The 22,083-nt window shown below is 48.1% G+C and overlaps 1 protein-coding gene across 10 annotated transcripts in view; it reads left to right on the forward strand.

The window, feature by feature from the left end:
• Positions 1 to 22,083, forward strand: part of NFASC (neurofascin) — a 120,245-nt gene that overhangs the window by 27,014 nt on the left and 71,148 nt on the right. For 8 of the 10 annotated variants that reach the window (XM_029573854.1, XM_029573848.1, XM_029573846.1 and 5 more), the window contains exons 2-7: positions 3,766 to 3,931; positions 12,246 to 12,263; positions 12,629 to 12,734; positions 13,295 to 13,491; positions 21,693 to 21,815; positions 21,898 to 22,068. In XM_029573854.1, coding sequence (XP_029429714.1) covers positions 3,841 to 3,931; positions 12,246 to 12,263; positions 12,629 to 12,734; positions 13,295 to 13,491; positions 21,693 to 21,815; positions 21,898 to 22,068 — 706 coding nt within the window. In that variant the 5' untranslated portion in view covers positions 3,766 to 3,840. The remainder of the gene's footprint in view (positions 1 to 3,765; positions 3,932 to 12,245; positions 12,264 to 12,628; positions 12,735 to 13,294; positions 13,492 to 21,692; positions 21,816 to 21,897; positions 22,069 to 22,083) is intronic. The other 2 variants (XM_029573844.1, XM_029573845.1) reach the window with 1 other exon arrangement.

Raw genomic sequence — 22,083 nt, forward strand, 5'->3', positions numbered from 1 at the left:
CCAGAAGCTCCGTGAGACAAAAGATACTGCGTCCCTACTCCACCCTCTGGCTCCTGGAACCTGATCCCTGGCTCTTGCATGAGGGTCCAAGTTCCCTGTACTGGCCTGCGGAGATAAAGAAGCAGTTAACTCCTCAGTGGGATTTGGTTCATGCACCCAGCAGCCAGCCTGCAGCTCTGGTCATTGTTCCCTTTACTGCCCGGTCATCCATCTGCCTTATGTGGCCATTGTGACCAGAGTGTGTCTGAGCCTCCCACCGGGGCCATATGCTGGGACTGTCCATCAAGGAACACAGAAGGGTGTACGGGTCAGAAAAACCCTGGCCTGGGGCATTCTGATTCTGCTTTCCCCTGCTATCCAGTTACCCTTCCAGGGTGCTCGCCGATTGCACGTTCTTAAACCCCCGACATTTCTCCACCGCAGCAAGGATCAGCCAGGGGGTTTGCATCGCCTTTGTCTGACTTGGAGTTGGGATTAAAGTTTATTTTTAAATATCTGAGGATGCGCAACACCTGAAAGGCTAAAGGTGACCTGCCAATGAAAGTGCCCCCCAGTAGTGGAAGGGCAGTGCCAGTCCTGCCCTCCCTGTGGTGATCACTACAGCTCTGGGTTTTAACTGGATTTGGATAGTTGTAAGCAGGGACTATTCCCCCGCCACCACTCTCAACTCGCTCGGCATTAATGAAACTCCCTACATCCTTCCATTCTGATTGGATTTGAGCCTAGAGAGAGCCGTAAAGAGGAAGAGTTGGAGAGTTGACCTGTGTGATTAGGGTGACCTCTGCTATTGTCCGAAGGGTCAATATTCTATTAGTGGTCAGAGCAGCTCTTTGCCCTGCCACCCTGTCTGTTACCAGAGGTAGCCAAGCCTCCCCTCAGTTCACACGTGGCAGATGGATGCTCTGCCTTGGAGCAGCACAGCCTTGCACTGCTGGAGATGAGTTGGGAAAGGGGATATAGGGGGAGTTTGTGCAGAACAGGCAGAAGGGAGGGGAGTTGGCAGCTGCAGCTCTGTACCAGATCCTCCCCTTCCCCAGCACTGCTTTCACGTCCGTGAATGCCTGGGGCTCTCTCATTGTCCAGGAGGTAGCCAGCAAAGCAGACCGTGCCTGTGTGTGGAATATTTTGCTCTGCTTCCGACATTATCTCACGAAGAGGAAGGGACAGGCCTTACCTGAAAGTAGGTTCTCAACCTTTTGTGTGTGCTTTCAACCGTAGATGGAATCGCCACTTTGTTAGACGAGCATGAAGAATATATTTTTTCCTGTTACTAATTGTATGACCTAAATCTGATTGTGCTGTTATGTGAAATGTCACCTGTTACTGTAGGGATGAACAGAATCCCAGCTTTGTATGCAAAATATCGGATAAAAGCAGTTTACAAGTCCTTCTGTCCTTCCTTGCAGGCTTGACGAGGGCAGAGGAGCACGGTCATACCTGCACGGGCAGAGAGAGAGCAGCACGTGTTATAGGATCATTGTGAAATAAATAAAGGAGCACACTATTCAGTTGTGAGATTTGTTTATGCCTATTTGCAAGTGAAAACTTCAAGCAGAATGGCTGCTGTTGTATGATTTTGCTCCCTGGAGAGATCAGGGCAGGCGGGATTAGCCCAAGAACAGTGCTGCTCCCTCAGAAAGAAGGAGAGGTACCAACGGTTCAAACCCCACTTCCCCCCACACTGAGACTCCTTGTGACGTTGGGCAAAACACTCAGTCCCAGGTGCCCACTTAGACTATAAGCTCTTTGGGGAAGGGATTTATCACTCCTGTACAGCTCTGGTACATCCAGTAGTGCTTCATGGGGCTCGCGAGGGCTGAGGCTTCTCACACTGCTCTTGGATGCCACTTGTGTGAGGCAGGAGCGCTGCATCCTTGCCTGCTGCTAACAGAAGGTCTATAGAAGGATGACAGCTGCCTCAATAGTGCACAGATCCTTATTGTCACTCTGACAATGAGCTAATAGTGAAGGGACACTTCAGCAGAAAGGGCCAGAACATGCTATTCTTGTTAAGCCTATCCCGTTGATACTGTGGCTCTGCTGAGCATGTGATACTGGGTCCCTTGTGGCTCCAGTGGGTGTATGATACTGGGTCCCTTGTGGCTCCAAGGGGTGTATGATACTGGGTCCCTTGTAGCTCAGCTGAGCATGTGATATTGGGTCCCTCGTGGCTCCACTGGGTATATGATACTGGGTCCTTTGTGGCTCCAGTGGGTGTATGATACTGGGTCCCTTGTGGCTCCAGTGGGTGCATGATACTGGGTCCCTCGTGGCTCCAAGGGGTGTATGATATGCAGTCCCCTGTAGCCCTGCTGAGCATGTGATACTTGGTTCCTCGTGGCTCCGAGGGGTGTATGATATGCAGTCCCTTGTGACTCTGCTGGATGTATGCTACTGGGTCCCTTGGAGCTCTGCTGAGTATGTGATACTGGTCACTTGTGGCTCCGTTGGGTGTATGATATGCAGTCCCTTGCAGCTCTGCTGAGTATGTGATACTGGTCATTGTGGCTCCGTTGGGTGTATGATATGCAGTCCCCTGTAGCTCTGCTGAGCATGTGATACTGGTCGTTGTGGCTCCGCTGGGTGTATGCTACTGGGTCCCTTGGAGCTCTGCTGAGTATGTGATACTGGTCACTTGTGGCTCCGAGGGGTGTATGATATGCAGTCCCTTGTGGCTCTGCTGACCATGTGATACTGGGTCCCTTGTGGCTCCGCTGGGTGTATGATATGCAGACCCTTGTGGCTCTGTTAGGTGTATGATATGCTGTCCCTTGTGGCTTTGCTGGGAGTATGAAATGCAGTCCCTTGTAGCTCTGCTGAGCATGTGATACTGGGTCCCTTGTGACTTCGCTGGATGTATGATATGCAGTCCCTTGATGTTCCATTACATGTGCACTGCTGAAACCCTTGTTTGCTGTACATGTAAGGAGCAGATTTACTATGTGCCTATGCTGGGTATCACTCCGGGATGTGTCTGTCTGCATAATGCTGTAAGTCTCACTTCACTGTTAATTTCTATACAAATGTTCCCACTATTGCTGTACAACTTAAAAAATGTATAGATGACAAAAGACTATCTTTAACCTACTTTCTGAAGGCAAAGAAAGATCAATTTGAATGTCCTGTAAATAACGTTTATATTTGCTCTTATCTGCATCATTTCTTCAGGATGTGTGGGATGCAGCATGAGGATCCTGACAGGCATGTGTGTCTGTGTTTTTAGAGCTACTCATGTTTGTAGACAAGGGATGTATGCATGCATGCTTCCCGGAAGGTAGGCTGCATTAGTTCTAGTTTGCAAACAAGGGGTGTATGCATGCATGCTTCCCGGAAGGTAGGCTGCATTAGTTCTAGTTTGCAAACAAGGGGTGTATGCATGCATGCTTCCCGGAAGGTAGGCTGCATTAGTTCTAGTTTGCAAACAAGGGATGTAAGCATGCATGCTTCCCGGAAGGTAGGCTGCATTAGTTCTAGTTTGCAAACAAGGGATGTATGCATGCATGCTTCCCGGAAGGTAGGCTGCATTAGTTCTTGCTGGAGCTCCCATAATCCCAGCTCAATCCAGTGATTCTGCTGATATTTTTCAGTTTGGTTCTTTGAACAGGTCATGGTGGTTCTCCTTTAAGTTGTTTTCTGGTAGCAGGGTCCACACTCTGAAGATTGTTGCCTTGTGTCCAGGCCTGTGCAACCCTCATAAAGCAGATGAGTGTATCCCACTATCTCAGCTCTCCGACTCACTGCTGGCTTCTCTTCCTTCTCTTTCAGAGTGAGTGCCGGTTCGGAGGAGCAGCAGAAAACAGACATTGACAGAGAGGGAGAGGGGTCATCTCACCCTGCAGGATGGTGGCACAGAGGTTCCTGTTGTCACCCGTAGGAGTATTCCTGTTCTACTTGCATCACCTCATCATGGCCATCGAGGTCCCCCTGCATCGTAAGTCCCCTATCAGGCACTCCTTACCCTTCTCACCTCTGGCCTGCTCGGGAGGATGCTGTCTCTTCACTGTGCTCATCACACGCCACACAAACTCTCTGCTCTATGAGCTCATGGGAGCAAGGGTCTTGGGGGCTTCCTTCAGTCTCCTGTTTGCTTTCAATGCTGATCCTCCCCTGCCTGATCTCAACAGCTATGCTCCAGGCATTCAGGCATTTTTTCTTTTTATACAATAATATAACAGGGGCCTGAGAAATGTATCCCCCAGCCCCAACACAGCACTAATGATCTCAGTGAAAAATGCAGCTGTCTGAAGACAGATGCAGCCAGGGCTGGTGCAAGGGTATTAGGTGCCATAGGCTGACCTTACAACCTTGTTGCACCCACACCCACACCCTCCTCAACCTCAACCCTGGCCACACCCCCAGCCCACCCCACACACAGTTTAAAATTATGCATTTTATAATAACAGATTTTACATGAAAGCCACATTCAAAGTTCAGTTTTCTGAGGTAAAAATATTACTTACAGGACCAACTAGAAAACCCAACAAAAAAGACACTAGGAACTCATAAGGTATTAAACCTATTGATGGGTGTGGGCTTGGTGCTCAAAAAGCCATGAGTAAACTGAATTATAATTACAATATAGTAAACCTACCCTACCAAAACAGCACTAAATGCCAACACTCAAACAGCAACAACCCTAGCTATGAAAAGGCAACACGGAAAACATCACCCCAGACCCTAAAACAACAATACACCTGTTATTAGGAACATAGAACACGCTACAAGAATCCCTCACCTCAGTCAAACGTGACAGACCCTCACCAAATACAGAATAAAATCACCTCCAGGAAAGAATATTCTTTAAAAGAAACAACACTAAAAACGTCCCTCTTCAGAGAAGCAATCCCAAACCTAAGTAATAATGGGTAACCCTGACACCCCTTTACCTCAGCCAATCCTCGATATCTTATTTTAGGCTCCCCAATTAGCTCCTCTGTTTTGTTGAAATTAACACCTATGTTTTTAATCTGTTGTCATAAAATAGGCTATGTTCCCTTATTCAAGAATATGTTATGTGTTATGCAATCATGTTCTTCTTTTCTATGTGTGTTCATAACGTACCCCACCCTGAACGTAGGAAGGGCGAGCAATAAATGTTTTTTAATTAATTACATACATAAATAAACTTAACTGAACTGGAAATCGCAATGTGCAACAATGGAAAAACAAATATTGCTATTCCACATATCAACATATCCACATATCAACATATCCACATATCAAACAAACATTGCTATTCCACAGATCAACTCAAAATAGCCATCCTGAAACCCTTACTAAAAAAACCTAACCTTTCAACGGCTGACCCTGCAAACTTCCGCCCTATCGCTAACCTTCCCCTGATCTCAAGAGTGATGGAAAGATTCGTCAACAAGCAACTGTCTGAGTACCTGGAGGAGAACAACATACTCTCCCCTTTCCAGTTCGGCTTCAGGAAATCGCAAAACACAGAAGCTCTTCTAGAATCGTTATCTGACACCATCCTCCTCAATCTTGAAAGAAAACAACCATACTTTCTTGCTCTTCTCGACCTATCCGCCGCATTCGACACAGTCAATCATGCCATCCTTCTTGAGCGGCTATCCGATATAGGAATTCAAGGAGAAGCTCATAGCTGGTTTCAATCGTTCCTGGAGAATAGATTCTATAAAGTCAAGATCAATAACGAAGAATCACCTCCTATTAAATCAATCCGAGGAGTACCACAAGGATCATCTCTCTCCCCTACTCTTTTTAACATTTACCTGCTTCCACTCTGCCACCTACTCTCCAGCCTCAAGCTAAAGCATTATATTTTCGCTGATGACATTCAGATACTTCTTCCCATCACAGAATCACTGCAAAAAACTTGGGCACATTGGAACAATTGCTTACAATCTATCAATATTCTGCTATCCAGCCTGAACCTCATACTCAATTCAAATAAAACAGAAATCCTCATCATCTCGCCAGACGAAAACCACACTCTCATCAACTCCCAAAGCGCAACACAATTCGCAAAATCATCCATTAACCACTCCCCTTGCGTCAGAGACTTAGGGGTGCGTCTCGACAATCAATTCAACCTTAAATCCTTTGTCATCAACACAACTAAAGAATGTTATTTCAAGCTTCAAGTGCTCAAAAATTTGAAACCACTCCTCCACTTCAGTGACTTCCGTCTAGTAGTTCAGTCTATAATTCTGTCTAAGTTAGACTACTGCAACTCTCTTCTGCTAGGTCTTCCGATTTTATCTACAAAACCCCTACAGATGGTGCAGAACGCTGCGGCGAGGTTACTCACCAACACAAATAAAAGAGCCCACATCACACCAATTCTACACGGCCTTCACTGGCTTCCTATAAAAGCCAGAATTACCTTCAAGACACTATCAATGATCCACAAGGATATTATGGGCATCGCCCACCTAAATCTAAACTCGCAACTCCGCCCTCACACATCTCAAAGACCTATCAGATACAACTACAAAGGTTCCTTATATGCTCCCCCGATCAAAACTTCACTAACAAAACGAGCACTCTCCACAGCCGGGCCCACCCTCTGGAACTCATTACCGCCGGATCTACGCCAAGAAACATGTCATCTAACTTTTAAGAAAAACCTAAAAACGTGGCTTTTCCGGCAAGCCTTTCCGGAATCGCAGGAACACTCCGACATGGGTCAAAGAGCAAAATAGTCCACTATAAGTTCCAGGACCGCCCATATCCCCTCAAGGACCGATTACGCCTGATCTGGACAGCCCACTTGTTTTGAAAGACTCCCTGATTGATGCATTAGTTCTTTAGCTCATGCATTACTCATGTTTAGGCCCATCATCATTGTTCACTGTTACCTGTATATCCTAATTTAGCACACCATCTATTTTTAGCTATTTTCTACATGTATTCACGTTATTTGACGAGTTATTGTTGTCTATTTAATATTTTAATATTTATATTCTTATGTTCAGAAACTCTGTTTATTGTAACGCCTTAACCGCGACAGTTTTGTTCTATGGAAACCGACCTGATTTGATATTTGTATCGAGAATGTCGGTATATAAAAATCCTAAATAAATAAATAAATAAGATAGATATCAAATAATAAAGAAAAATAAAACATCAATATTAGTCAAACCATATTAATGAAAATAAGAACATAAGAAATTGTCATGCGGGTCAGACTGGCCCATCCTATTTCCAACAGAGGCCAAACCAGGCCACAAGAACCTGGCAATTACCCAAACACTAAGAAGATCCCATGCTACTGATGCAATTAATAGCAGTGGCTATTCCCTAACTAAACTTGATTAATAGCTGTTAATGGACTTCTCCTCCAAGAACTTATCCAAACCTTTTTTGAACCCAGCTACACTAACTGCATTAACCACCTCCTCTGGCAACAAATTCCAGAGCTTTATTGTGCGTTGAGTGAAAAATAATTTTCTATGATTAGTCTTAAATGTGCTACTTGCTAACTTCATGGAATGCCCCCTAGTCCTTCTATTATTCGAAAGTGTAAAAAACCGAGTCACATCTACTCATTCAAGACCTCTCATGATCTTAAACACCTCTATCATATCCCCCCTCAGCCGTCTCTTCTCCAAGCTGAACAGCCCTAACCTCTTCAGCCTTTCCTCATAGGGAAGCTGTTCCATTCCCCTTATCATTTTGGTTGCCCTTCTCTGTACCTTCTCCATCACAATTATATCTTTTTTAGATGCGGCGACCAGAATTGTACACAGTATTCAAGGTGGGGTCTCACCATGGAGCGATACAGAGGCATTAAGACATTTTCCGTTCTATTCACCATTCCCTTCCTAATAATTCCTAAATGTGTTTGCTTTTTTGATTGCTGCAGCACACTGAGCCGATGATTTTAAAGTATTATCCACTATGATGCCTAGATCTCTTTTCCTGGGTGGTAGCTCCTAATATGGAACCTAACATCGTGTAACTACAGCAAGGGTTATTTTTCCCTATATGCATCACCTTGCACTTATCCACATTAAATTTCATCTGCCATTTGGATGCCCAATCTTCAAGTCTTGCAAGGTCCTCCTGTAATGTATCACAGTCTGCCTGTGATTTAACTACTCTGAATAATTTTGTATCATCCGCAAATTTGATATTTCAAAACAGGTGAAATATAGAATAACATTAACACATTTAAAACTCATTAAATTAAAAAAAAAAAGTGTTCCAAATATTTCAAAGCTGCAATCACATCATATAACAGCAAATGATTAAACCTAACAAGGATAAAAGACATCACCCAATCTCCATACCTGGGAACTTTTGATTTCCAGGTGTCCTGAGATAGTTGTGGATTAGCAGACAGGATAGGGAAGTGGGGTTGTTGTGCACACACACACACACTCTCACTTACAAATTTTGTGTCTCACACAGGCTTCCTCTATCTCACTACACACACACTCAGAGGTTCCCTTTTTTACGCCAACACACAGGATCCCCCTTTCTCTCTCTCTCACTCACTTCCTTTATCATTCATACAGATATCCTCTCTTTCATCCTCTTACACACACCTTCACACTCTCTTTCTCTCGTTCAGATACACACACATACCACCTCACTCTAGCATATACACTCTCATCCTTCACATACACACCCAGGCTTCTGCTCTCTCTCTCTCTCTCACATGCACACACACTCAGGTTTCTTCTTCTCTCTCTCGCACGTGCGCACTCACAGACACACACATACACCTTTTCTTTTTCATTCTCACACACAAAGGTTTCCACTCTCTCATACACGCAGTCACACATACACACAGGCTTTCCTCTCTTTCACACCCACACTCTCATCCTTCACACACTCAGGTTTCTGCTCTCTCTCGCCCGTGCACAGTCTCACACGCACACACACCCTTTCTTTTTCACTCTCTCACACAAAGGTTTCCACTCTCTCATACACTCAGTCACACATACAGTCTCATCCTTCACATACACACCCAGGCTTCTGCTCTCTGTCTCATATGCGCAGACACACACTCAGGTTTCTTCTCTCTCTCGCACGTGCACAGTCACACACACATACACCCTTTCTTTTTCACTCTCACACACAAAGGTTTCCTCTCTCTCATACACTCAGTCACACATACACACATGTTCCCTTGCTCTCTCACTGTGGGCGGGATGCATTCACTCTTTCCTCCCTTCGCATCGGGTGGGATGTGCTTTTCCGGCAGCAGCCCTTCCAAGGCCTCTCCATTGGCTTTGGGCAGGATGGACTCTGCCTGTGGCCCTCCCTGCCCCCAGACTTCTCTCTCTTGCTTCTTTTGGCTGCGGGCAGGATGGACTCTGGCCGCAGCTCTTTTGGGTCCCACCTTTTTGTGCTTTCGGCTGCAGGTGGGAGGGCTCTGTCCTTGGCACTCCTGGGCTTCAGTCTTTCTTTTCTTTGGCCATGGATGGATGAACCCCTGTGCCCCTGCCTGGCTGGTATCTCTCCTGGGGCTGCGACTGCCCCCGGGCTCTCTTCCATATCTTTAGCCAGGGGCATAGGGCTGCAGTCCTTGTTTTACACTGCGGGTGTGGCCTCTCTATCTCTGGCTGGAGGGAGGGCTCATGCTGGTGATTTTGGCAACCCTTAGGGGGTGGTCCTAGGTTAACCCCTAATTCACTTAGTGGAAGCGTCAGTCCTGTATGCAGTCTGTGTTGGGAAAATGGTTTTTTTGGGGAGTAACTGATTTGATTTGGACAGCATTGTGTTTTACAAATGTAATAAGATGCAGTTCATCAAGAAATAATAAACGTAAACTGTCAAAGGGCTTGGATTGGAGCAGGAACTTTTAACACACAAACTGCAGCAGTTTCCAAGGTGAAATCGCGCAGCTGCTTCCGTGGATAGCGAGCACCCGCACGCATTTGTTTGTGCTTTTTTCATGGACCCGTGGAGCGCCCCCTGTCCATGTATTTGGCAGGAAGGGAAGATGGTTCCCAGAAGCCAAGTCAGACAGGAAAAGCACAATTTATCCTTCTAAGAACTGGCAAACAAGTTCTGGCCTTCATTTATTTATTCATTTATTTATTTATTTATTTATTGGTTTTTATATACCGCCGCTCATCAAAGATATCACGTCGGTGCACATAGAACAAAAATACGCAGTTGCGTGTACATATAACAATATAATAATAGCTGAATTCCATAATACATTAAAACAGTAACATATGGTATCAATAACAACTGATTTAGCTAATAATAGATGATAAAATAGAGTAAAAAATAACTGTGAATGCACAACTTTATCTAGTATCAAGGCAAAACGGGGTGGGGAACAAAGTGGAACGGGAATGAAGGAGAAAGGGTCAGGAATGGAACAGTATATATACATATATACAGTGGGCGAGATCAATGGTTATAAAAAGGTAACAAAAGTACTAGGAAAGACCAGAAGAGGGCTTAGCTAAATTAAAGTTGAGAGTAATAGTTTAGGGAAAAGATAGAAGGATTGATAGCTTAAGAAAGGGAGTAAAAAGAGTTAAGAAAGATCATGTGAGATAGTAGCATGTTAGGAACAAGAGAGTTAAGGGGGAACACGTAATAATCAGGTGTAGGCTTTAGTAAAAAGCCATGTCTTGAGCTTTTGCTTGAAGGTCTTAGAGGACAGTTCAAGGCGTAAGTCGGTGGGCATAGCATTCCATAGTGTGGGGCCGGCTATGGAAATGGCACGAGCTTTGGTAGATGCATATTTAAATAGTTTAGGTGAGGGGGTTTGTAGTGTAGCAATATAGGGATTTCGAATTGGCCTATTAGAGTTATTAAATTGAAAGGTGTTGGAGGGCCAGTTCATTTCTGGGTTGTGGAGGGATTTGTGAATGAGTGATAATATCTTGTATTGTATACGATAGTGGACAGGGAGCCAGTGTAATTTCTTAAGTATAGGAGTAATGTGTTCCCTTGTAGGTGTATTAGTGAGAATACGAGCTGTCGTGTTTTGCAGGATTTTGCAGGATTTCATGCAGAAATCTTTCTGACGTGGTCAGGCCCCGTAATACTTCTCTGTCCAGTGGGACTGGGGGAGGCCTCGCTTGGGAGGAGGAGGCAGTGGTTCACCTGGGAGAGGCTCTGGAGCTCTCAGTAGGACGCAGGCACTGCACATCTTCCTGTTCCTGCACAAGCTGAGGCTCTGTGTTTCATTTCTCTCACTCTTAACAAACAAATAATGTAATTACATAAACAATCCCACAATTAGAAAGACAAAGGAAGATTGTGGTGGGTGGCTGCAGTCTCTGAGGGCCGGGCTGCTCCAGTGTTGCTGGTGTTAAACCCCCTCCCCCTCCCCCCAGCATATTGGGATTTAATTGATAAATAAAGCAGGGTTCTCTGTGATGTTCTGGGGCTTTCCTTACCGCTGTCCGTGAGCAGGGATTCTGGGACAGGATGACCTCGCATGCCTTTTCCCTTTGGGCTTTGCGGTATTTCGTTGGAGCAGACGTGTGCAGTATGTGCAGGTGCTTTCTCTGCGTGGGCACCGCCACGGCTCTCTCCGTGGATAGGATTTAGCTGGGAAGCCGCGCAGGAGGATTTAATAAGGTGATCTACCAGCGAACCCTCAGCCTGCTCCTCTCAGTGGGTGGACGCCCTCGCCTTGTGAAACCTGGTAATGCTGAGGAAACGTGTTACGCTCCTGGAAGTCGTTTCGACAGCTGTCCTCACAATTCTTATATAAAGTAACCCAGTCTGAAGCACGGACGCTGGAGCTGTTACAAATGCTGTAGCACCAGCGTGGGGGATCCCTCCCAGGGCCTGCAATGCTGATCCTGCTGTTTGGGAGGTGCCAGCACCGTTGCACGGGGACGAGGTCCGCTCTTGGGCAGGGGTTTGCCACTTGTGCATCTCCTGGCCATGGTGGTACTGGGAGTGTTCAACCATCAGAGGGCAGCGAGGAGTCCTGGAAATCTCTGCCTGATCCTCTGTGAAAAGCTGGAGAAATATACAAAGAATGAATTGGTTTTTACAGAGCGAGCTGAGGCAGGTGGCACCTTATAGACCCACCAGTTTATTGAGGCCTGAGCTGCTGAGGACAGATGCAATGAATTGGTTACTTACATAAATAGCAGCCCCCAGGGCTGTAAGGAGCTGCTTTCCCCTCTCTGCCCAGATGTGGTGCAGAAACAGAAGACCCTCCCTTAGCACGTCCGGCACTGATATTGTTAGAACGTATTTACATGGGGGAGGGGAGGTGCATGTAAGTCACTAATTCTTTTCTTTTTTTCCCTTCACTTTGCTCACATGGAAACTAACAGCAAACATTCAGAATGAACGTAAGTGTTACTGACATTTCCTTCTGCAAATCTAACTGGGAGGGCTGCGCAGGTCGCTGGCCATCTGCTCTAGCGCAGAAAGAAACTGCTCTCATCAGATCAGGCAAAGGAGCTGGGCCCCCATCCCATTACACTGCAAGGAATCCCCCTCCCTCCTGTCGCACCCCTACCCCCTTGTGACTCCCCTGCTCTCTAGGTATGTACGAGCCCTCGGGTTTGCTCGTGCAAGCCCCGGTATGGTGAGCGTCCTGATGTGCTCGGCCCCTCGCTGCACAGTCTGACTTCTCCGTCTATCGGTGGGGTCAAGTGATTCTTTCATTTTTGTCTTCCTTGGCGTTCATTCTCTCCCTCTGTGTGCTCCACAGTGAATCAGCCTCCAACCATTACCAAGCAGTCGGTGAAAACCTACATCGTGGATCCCAGGGATGATATATCCATCGAATGTGAGGCGAAGGGCTTCCCTTTCCCCACGTGAGTACACATGGCCTGATCCCCTTATTGGAAGGAGAAATTAATCACACAGCATTGTACAGTCACAGTCTGGGGAACAGGTGAGACCTCTGCTCCGTGCAGCAGAAAATAATGCACTGGATGCCCACAAAGACAACTCTAATGAGGTTGCACATGGGGCTTTCTGAGGTCACTTTGAACATCTTTACACTCACAAAACCAGCCGCAGCTCGCTTCATATAATGTCTCGGGTGTACTTTATGCAAAGTGAGGAGAGGCGTTCACGCACATTCCTTCTGATATGAAAAAGCCCGTGCATAAGTGTGAGGAGGCCAATCTGTGTGTGTGCAGGACCACTTACCCCTCAGGTTCTGCACAGAAGTTTGCTTTGGATATCCTGAGCAGAACCCGTCTGTCCCCTCTGTGTAGCAGGGAAGGTTTCTGTGCACCTCCCTTTGTCGCATAATGATGATGTCATGTGTTGAATGTGCAAACTATGGTATCATTGGCTGTGATATGTTGACTCTTTGGGGGCTGAGCATTTTCTGAGCACTGAGCTCTCCCTTGGTGACTCTCCACAGATTCTCCTGGACTCGGAATGGGAAGTTCTTTAACATTGCCAAGGATGCCCGGGTGTCCATGCGGCGCAACATGGGGACACTGATCATTGCTTTCCACAGAGGGGGACGACCAGAGGACTACGAGGGGGAGTACCAGTGCTTCGCCCGCAATGAGTTTGGAACAGCACTCTCCAATAAAATAGTCCTACAGGTCTCCAGTAAGTAAACTGAGAGGGAGGTGCAGGGTACGTAGTAACGTAGAAGCGGATGGCAGAAAAGACCAATTGGCCACCCAGTCTGCCTGGTTATCTCTGTCCAGTTTGATCAGTCACTTTTGTTTGCTTTTTCACTGGTTCTCTATGTCCTGGAGAGATAACCATACAAGATCCCATCCCAAGTAGATTAAAAGCAAGAAACCTATGAGGGAGTAGAAGACCAGGGGATAAAAGGGGAGCTCAGGAAGGCTAAGGCCATAGAAGAGAAACTAAACACATTTTTGCTTTGGTCTTTACTGAGGAGGATGATAGGAGATACCCATGCCCGAACCATTCTTTGTAGGTGATGATTAAGAGGAATCAAATCAGCATGAATTTGGAAGAGATGCCAGAGAAAATTGATGAACTAAATAGTAGCAAATCACCAGGACCTGATAGTATTCACCCCCAAATTGTAAAGGAACTAAAATATGAAATTGCAGACCTGTTGTCAGCGTCTGTACCTGAGGACTGGTAACGCCAATTAAAAAAAAAAAAAAGGCTCTAGAGGTGACCTGAGTGGCTGTAGACCGGTGGCCTGATATGCAAGCTTTTGCTAAGAAACACAATTACTAAACATATGGATAAGTTTGGTGTAACGTGGAAGAAGCCAGCATGGATTTAGCAAAGGAACGCTGTGCCTTACTGACGTATTAGAATCTCTGGGCTCGAGGAGAGCTGATCAACGTAGCCTACAGGAAGTCTTCAGGCTTAAGACTCGGTTGGTTCCTGTACTCTGTGTCTTACGCCAAAATGTTGTAAGTTGAAACTGATTGTCCCATGTTATAAATTGGGATAGATTTCAGCACCAGAGCCCCAGACCCTATTTTCACCAAAGCACCCTGACGTTTTTCAGTATATGCATTTATTTGATTTGTATAGTACTGTAAATAGCACATACACATCTTAAACACTTTTCATGTGTGATGGGAAAAGTTTCAAGGCATGTCTACAGGACGTTGCGCGGACTCTGTTTTGAGGAGAGAAAGTCCCTGGTACTGGCGTCACCTTGCTAGGCTCATGGTCATTAGCCCATCATTGTGTGCCTGTTGGGAAATGCTTGGGCATCTTAAAATCAAAACAAGTGTTGTACAGTGGACAATGGGTATCAATTTAGAAACATCAGGGCCAACATTAAAAGCCATTTAACTGGATAACTCATAAGTTATCTGGCTGAATGGCTAGTTTTGAATATCCCCCTTACTTATCCAGCTAACCTTTAGTCAAATGATGTCAAATTTAGCTGAATAAGAAAGGGGCATGTTAGGAGCCTTCTGGAGCGAGGGTGAATACCCCCAGACATTGCTGAGAGCAGTGTATGAAACTATTTGGAACTAGGAAGGGGGCAGCCATGTTGTTTGCTACATTGCATGGGAGGGATGGGGGTGAGGTCCTCACGTCAGGCCATCGCTACTTATCCCTAACCGGTGATATTCAGAAGATAGCTGGTGAGGTGAAAAGTTATTCAGATAAAGTAGCCAGATAACTTTAATCAGGAATATTCAGCGAGACGTTTATCACTGATAAAAGTTATCCGTTCTAGGAGGCCAATATTCAACGCTAATTACCCAGTTAAGTAGGAACCTATCTGGCTGTATTCAGCAGTCACCACGTATCCCTATAAATAGATATCTGGATATTTTGTGGGTGGGTAATGGGCAGAGAGGTCTTATCTGGCTAAGCTACCTAAATGTTTAGGTTTGAATATTGTAGCCTATATTTTTTGAATATTGATCTCATTGTAACTAGAAACCTTAAGTCACAGACATCCTGCATTTGGATTTTCAGAATACATTTGATAAAGTCCCTCACGAGAGACTCCTCAGGAAGCTAAAAAGTAATTAGATAGGTCTTACGGTGGCTTGGTAATTGGTTAAAAGACAGGAGAGGAGGAGTGCCCCAGGGATCTGTGCTGGGTGTGGTGTTTAACTGATTCATTAACGATCTGGAAAAGGGAAGAAGTGAGGTGGTGACATTTTCAGATGACACAAAAATATTCAATGTGCCACCAGCCGCTCTCCCAGTCACAATCTGGCTGGGATTCTCTGGTCGAATAAGCTGAAATGTTGGTTAAGTCTTGGGGGGCGTTTCTCCATCTCTTTGCAGCTTCCTCCGGTTTCTCCCTCGAAGGTACTCCAGTCTCTCTTATCTGTCTTTACCCCGTTCCTTCCAGGGGGTCACTGCTATGGATTCAGGTTCTCTCACCCCAGTAAACGTAGTCCCAGGTTGTCCCAGTAGTTCACAGTCTCTGTCATCTTACTTTATCAACTAACGTCCTTCCCAAAATCATGCAGTAATAAAGGAGCTCTTTGCAGTTGCTTCCTGCACAGCCTAGGACTGGCTTAGTCTCGACAGGCCTGGTTCTAAGGGAATAATAATCTGCAGCTGGGCTTTGTACCTCTCCTTTCCCCACAGCAGGGATTACTTGAAGCTCCTGCCTTGCAGACTCCCTCAGCGTATTCTCTTCTGGAGGGGTTTCCACCCCTCGTCTCCCAGGTCCATCAGCTCAGGCTCGTCCTCGGGGCTGCTCAACACCTCCATCTCCCCTCACTCTCCTCCTCCTGTTCCTGCCCCACCCCCTCCTTCTGGCAAGCTCTCCACCTTCACTCAACATATCTGGGCCCTCTCCTCCCCTGGATAAGGGAAAGGCTGCGTTCTTCAGAACCCCTGTGTCTTATGGGAGTTAGAGTCTGACGCATGTTCTGACCTCGTTTACTTACTGGATCTCCTTCCCAGGTTTTCCTTACAGCCTGCCTTCGATTATTGACCAGGGGAATATATAATGCCCATCACAGCACTTAAACACAGATAAACTGGGAGGAATAGTAGAAGAGCATTAAGAACATAAGAAGTGCCAGGCCGGGTCAGACCAAGGTCCATCGAGCCCAGCGTCCTGTACATAAGAACATAAGAAGTGCCAGGCCGGGTCAGAGCAAGGTCCATCGAGCCCTGCATCCTGTACATAAGAACATAAGAAGTGCCAGGCTGGGTCAGACCAAGGTCCATCGAGCCCTGCATCCTGTACATAAGAACATAAGAAGTGCCAGGCTGGGTCACACCAAGGTCCATCGAGCCCAGCGTCCTGTACATAAGAACATAAGAAGTGCTAGGCTGGGTCAGACCAAGATCCATCGAGCCCAGCGTCCTGTACATAAGAACATAAGAAGTGCCAGGCTGGGTCAGAGCAAGGTCCATCGAGCCCAGCGTCCTGTACATAAGAACATAAGCAGTGCCAGGCTGGGTCAGACCAAGGACCATCGAGCCCAGCGTCCTGTACATAAGAACATAAGAAGGGCCAGGCTGGGTCAGACCAAGGTCCATCGAGCCCAGCGTCCTGTACATAAGAACATAAGAAGTGCCAGGCTGGGTCAGAGCAAGGTCCATCGAGCCCAGCGTCCTGTACATAAGAACATAAGTGCCGGGCTGGGTCAGACCAAGGTCCATCGAGCCCAGCATCCTGTACATAAGAACATAAGAAGTGCCAGGCTGGGTCAGACCAAGGTCCATCGAGCCCTGCATCCTGTACATAAGAACATAAGAAGTGCCAGGCTGGGTCAGACCAAGGTCCATCGAGCCCTGCATCCTGTACATAAGAACATAAGAAGTGCCAGGCTGGGTCAGACCAAGGTCCATCGAGCCCAGCGTCCTGTACATAAGAACATAAGAAGGGCCAGGCTGGGTCAGACCAAGGACCATCGAGCCCAGCGTCCTGTACATAAGAACATAAGAAGTGCCAGGCTGGGTCAGACCAAGGTCCATCGAGCCCAGCGTCCTGTACATAAGAACATAAGCAGTGCCCTGCTGGGTCAGAGCAAGGTCCATCGAGCCCAGCGTCCTGTACATAAGAACATAAGAAGTGCCAGGCTGGGTCAGACCAAGGTCCATCGAGCCCAGCATCCTGCACATAAGAACATAAGAAGTGCCGGGCTGGGTCAGAGCAAGGTCCATCGAGCCCAGCATCCTGTACATAAGAACATAAGAAGTGCCGGGCTGGGTCAGAGCAAGGTCCATCGAGCCCAGCGTCCTGTACATAAGAACATAAGAAGTGCCAGGCTGGGTCAGACCAAGGTCCATCGAGCCCTGCATCCTGTACATAAGAACATAAGAAGTGCCAGGCTGGGTCAGACCAAGGTCCATCGAGCCCAGCGTCCTGTACATAAGAACATAAGAAGTGCCAGGCTGGGTCAGACCAAGGTCCATCGAGCCCAGCGCCCTGTACATAAGAACATAAGCAGTGCCAGGCTGGGTCAGACCAAGGTCCATCGAGCCCAGCGTCCTGTACATAAGAACATAAGAAGTGCCAGGCTGGGTCAGACCAAGGTCCATCGAGCCCAGCGTCCTGTACATAAGAACATAAGAAGTGCCAGGCTGGGTCAGACCAGGGTCCATCGAGCCCAGCATCCTGTACATAAGAACATAAGAAGGGCCAGGCTGGGTCAGACCAAGGTCCATCGAGCCCTGCGTCCTGTACATAAGAACATAAGAAGTGCCAGGCTGGGTCAGAGCAAGGTCCATCGAGCCCTGCGTCCTGTACATAAGAACATAAGAAGTGCCAGGCTGGGTCAGAGCAAGGTCCATCGAGCCCAGCATCCTGTACATAAGAACATAAGAAGTGCCAGGCTGGGTCAGACCGAGGTCCAACGAGCCCAGCATCCTGTACATAAGAACATAAGAAGTGCCAGGCTGGGTCAGACTAAGGTCCATCGAGCCCAGCATCCTGTACATAAGAACATAAGAAGTGCCAGGCTGGGTCAGACCAAGGTCCATCGAGCCCAGCGTCCTGTACATAAGAACACAAGAAGTGCCAGGCTGGGTCAGACCAAGGTCCATCGAGCCCAGCGTCCTGTACATAAGAACATAAGCAGTGCCAGGCTGGGTCAGACCAAGGTCCATCGAGCCCAGCGTCCTGTACATAAGAACACAAGAAGTGCCAGGCTGGGTCAGACCAAGGTCCATCGAGCCCAGCGTCCTGTACATAAGAACATAAGAAGTGCCAGGCTGGGTCAGACCAAGGTCCATCGAGCCCAGCGTCCTGTACATAAGAACATAAGAAGTGCCAGGCTGGGTCAGACCAAGGTCCATCGAGCCCAGCGCCCTGTACATAAGAACATAAGGAGTGCCAGGCTGGGTCAGACCAAGGTCCATCGAGCCCTGCGTCCTGTACATAAGAACATAAGAAGTGCCAGGCTGGGTCAGAGCAAGGTCCATCGAGCCCAGCGTCCTGTACATAAGAACATAAGAAGGGCCAGGCTGGGTCAGACCAGGGTCCATCGAGCCCAGCGTCCTGTACATAAGAACATAAGCACCAGAGTGGGTCAGAGCAAGGTCCATCGAGCCCAGCTTGGTCTGACCCAGCCCGGCACTTCTTATGTTCTTATGTACAGGACGCTGGGCTGGATGGACCTTGCTCTGACCCAGCCTGGCCCTTCTTATGTTCTTATGTACAGGACGCTGGGCTCGATGGACCTTGGTCTGACCCAGCCTGGCACTTCTTATGTTCTTATGTACAGGACGCTAGGCTCGATGGACCTTGGTCGGACCCAGCCTGGCACTTCTTATGTTCTTATGTACAGGACGCTGGGCTCGATGGACCTTGGTCTGACCCAGCAGGGCACTTCTTATGTTCTTATGTACAGGATGCAGGGCTCGATGGACCTTGGTCTGACCCAGCCCGGCACTTCTTATGTTCTTATGTACAGGACGCTGGGCTCGATGGACCTTGGTCTGACCCAGCCTGGCCCTTCTTATGTTCTTATGTACAGGATGCTGGGCTCGATGGACCTTGGTCTGACCCAGCCTGGCACTTCTTATGTTCTTATGTACAGGATGCTGGGCTCGATGGACCTTGGTCTGACCCAGCCTGGCACTTCTTATGTTCTTATGTACAGGACGCTGGGCTCGATGGACCTCGGTCTGACCCAGCCTGGCACTGCTTATGTTCTTATGTACAGGACGCTGGGCTCGATGGACCTTGGTCTGACCCAGCCTGGCACTTCTTATGTTCTTATGTACAGGACGCTGGGCTCGATGGACCTTGCTCTGACCCAGCCTGGCACTTCTTATGTTCTTATGTACAGGACGCTGGGCTCGATGGACCTTGGTCTGACCCAGCAGGGCACTTCTTATGTTCTTATGTACAGGACGCTGGGCTCGATGGACCTTGGTCTGACCCAGCCCGGCACTTCTTATGTTCTTATGTACAGGACGCTGGGCTCGATGGACCTTGGTCTGACCCAGCCTGGCCCTTCTTATGTTCTTATGTACAGGATGCTGGGCTCGATGGACCTTGGTCTGACCCAGCCTGGCCCTTCTTATGTTCTTATGTACAGGACGCTGGGCTCGATGGACCTTGGTGTGACCCAGCCTGGCACTTCTTATGTTCTTATGTACAGGATGCTGGGCTCGATGGACCTTGGTCTGACCCAGCCCGGCACTTCTTATGTTCTTATGTACAGGACGCTGGGCTCGATGGACCTTGGTCTGACCCAGCCTGGCACTTCTTATGTTCTTATGTACAGGATGCGGGGCTCGATGGACCTTGGCCTGACCCAGCCTGGCACTTCTTATGTTCTTATGTACAGGACGCTGGGCTCGATGGACCTTGCTCTGACCCAGCCTGGCACTTCTTATGTTCTTATGTACAGGACGCTGGGCTCGATGGACCTTGGTCTGACCCAGCCTGGCACTTCTTATGTTCTTATGTACAGGACGCTGGGTTGGATGGATCTTGGTCGGACCCAGCCTGGCACTTCTTATGTTCTTATGTACAGGACGCTGGGCTCGATGGACCTTGGTCTGACCCAGCCCGACCCTTCTTATGTTCAGGACGCTGGGCTCGATGGATCTTGGTCGGACCCAGCCTAGCACTTCTTATGTTCTTATGTACAGGATGCAGGGCTCGATGGACCTTGCTCTGACCCAGCCTGGCACTTCTTATGTTCTTATGTACAGGATGCAGGGCTCGATGGACCTTGGTCTGACCCAGCCTGGCACTTCTTATGTTCTTATGTACAGGACGCAGGGCTCGATGGACCTTGGTCTGACCCAGCCTGGCACTTCTTATGTTCTTATGTACAGGACGCAGGGCTCGATGGACCTTGGTCTGACCCAGCCTGGCACTTCTTATGTTCTTATGTACAGGATGCTGGGCTCGATGGACCTTGGTCTGACCCAGCCTGGCACTTCTTATGTTCTTATGTACAGGACGCTGGGCTCGATGGACCTTGCTCTGACCCAGCCTGGCACTTCTTATGTTCTTATGTACAGGACGCTGGGCTCGATGGACCTTGGTCTGACCCAGCCTGGCACTTCTTATGTTCTTATGTACAGGACGCTGGGTTGGATGGATCTTGGTCGGACCCAGCCTGGCACTTCTTATGTTCTTATGTACAGGACGCTGGGCTCGATGGACCTTGGTCTGACCCAGCCCGACCCTTCTTATGTTCAGGACGCTGGGCTCGATGGACCTTGGTCTGACCCAGCCCGGCACTTCTTATGTTCTTATGTACAGGACGCTGGGCTCGATGGACCTTGGTCTGACCCAGCCTGGCCCTTCTTATGTTCTTATGTACAGGACGCTGGGTTGGATGGATCTTGGTCGGACCCAGCCTGGCCCTTCTTATGTTCTTATGTACAGGACGCTGGGCTCGATGGACCCTGGTCTGACCCAGCCTGGCCCTTCTTATGTTCTTATGTACAGGACGCTGGGCTCGATGGACCTTGCTCTGACCCAGCCTGGCACTTCTGATGTTCTTATGTACAGGACGCTGGGTTGGATGGATCTTGGTTGGACCCAGCCTGGCACTTCTTATGTTCTTATGTACAGGATGCTGGGTTGGATGGACCTTGGACTGACCCAGCCTGGCACTTCTTATGTTCTTATGTACAGGACGCTGGGTTGGATGGATCTTGGTCGGACCCAGCCTGGCACTTCTTATGTTCTTATGTACAGGACGCTGGGTTGGATGGATCTTGGTCGGACCCAGCCTGGGAGTGGTGCTGCAGGCTATGCTGCTGGGGTGGGGGGAGAGTGTGATCAGTGTTGGTGCAGGATACACTGGGAGACGGGGGGGTCTCAGTTCTCAGTCAGATCCTGATTGGATGGGATGCTGCTACGTAGAATCTAACTTATTACTTTTTCTGTGTTTCCTTGTGCTTTGATCTAGGGTCTCCCTTGTGGCCCAAGGAGAATCTGGACCCAGTTGTGGTACAAGAAGGTTCTTCCCTGGTTCTGCAGTGTAACCCACCTCCTGGCCTGCCTCCCCCAGTCATTTTCTGGATGAGTAGCTGTAAGTTGCTGGGGGGGTGGGGGGTGGGATCTGTGTTGTTCGTGTGCCTCTCCCACTGATCAGGATTTCTCTGCACTTTCAGCCATGGAGCCCATTAACCAGGATAAGCGAGTGTCACAGGGTCTGAATGGAGACCTGTACTTCTCAAACGTCATCCTGCCTGACACCCAGACGGATTACAGCTGTAACGCACGTTTCCAGTTCACACACACCATACAGCAAAAGTACCCCTTCAGCCTGAAGGTCCTGACAAGTAAGTCTGCTTCCG

Source organism: Rhinatrema bivittatum, chromosome 12 (genome assembly GCF_901001135.1).
Source record: "Rhinatrema bivittatum chromosome 12, aRhiBiv1.1, whole genome shotgun sequence".
In the NCBI taxonomy this organism is placed as follows: Eukaryota; Metazoa; Chordata; class Amphibia; order Gymnophiona; family Rhinatrematidae; genus Rhinatrema; species Rhinatrema bivittatum.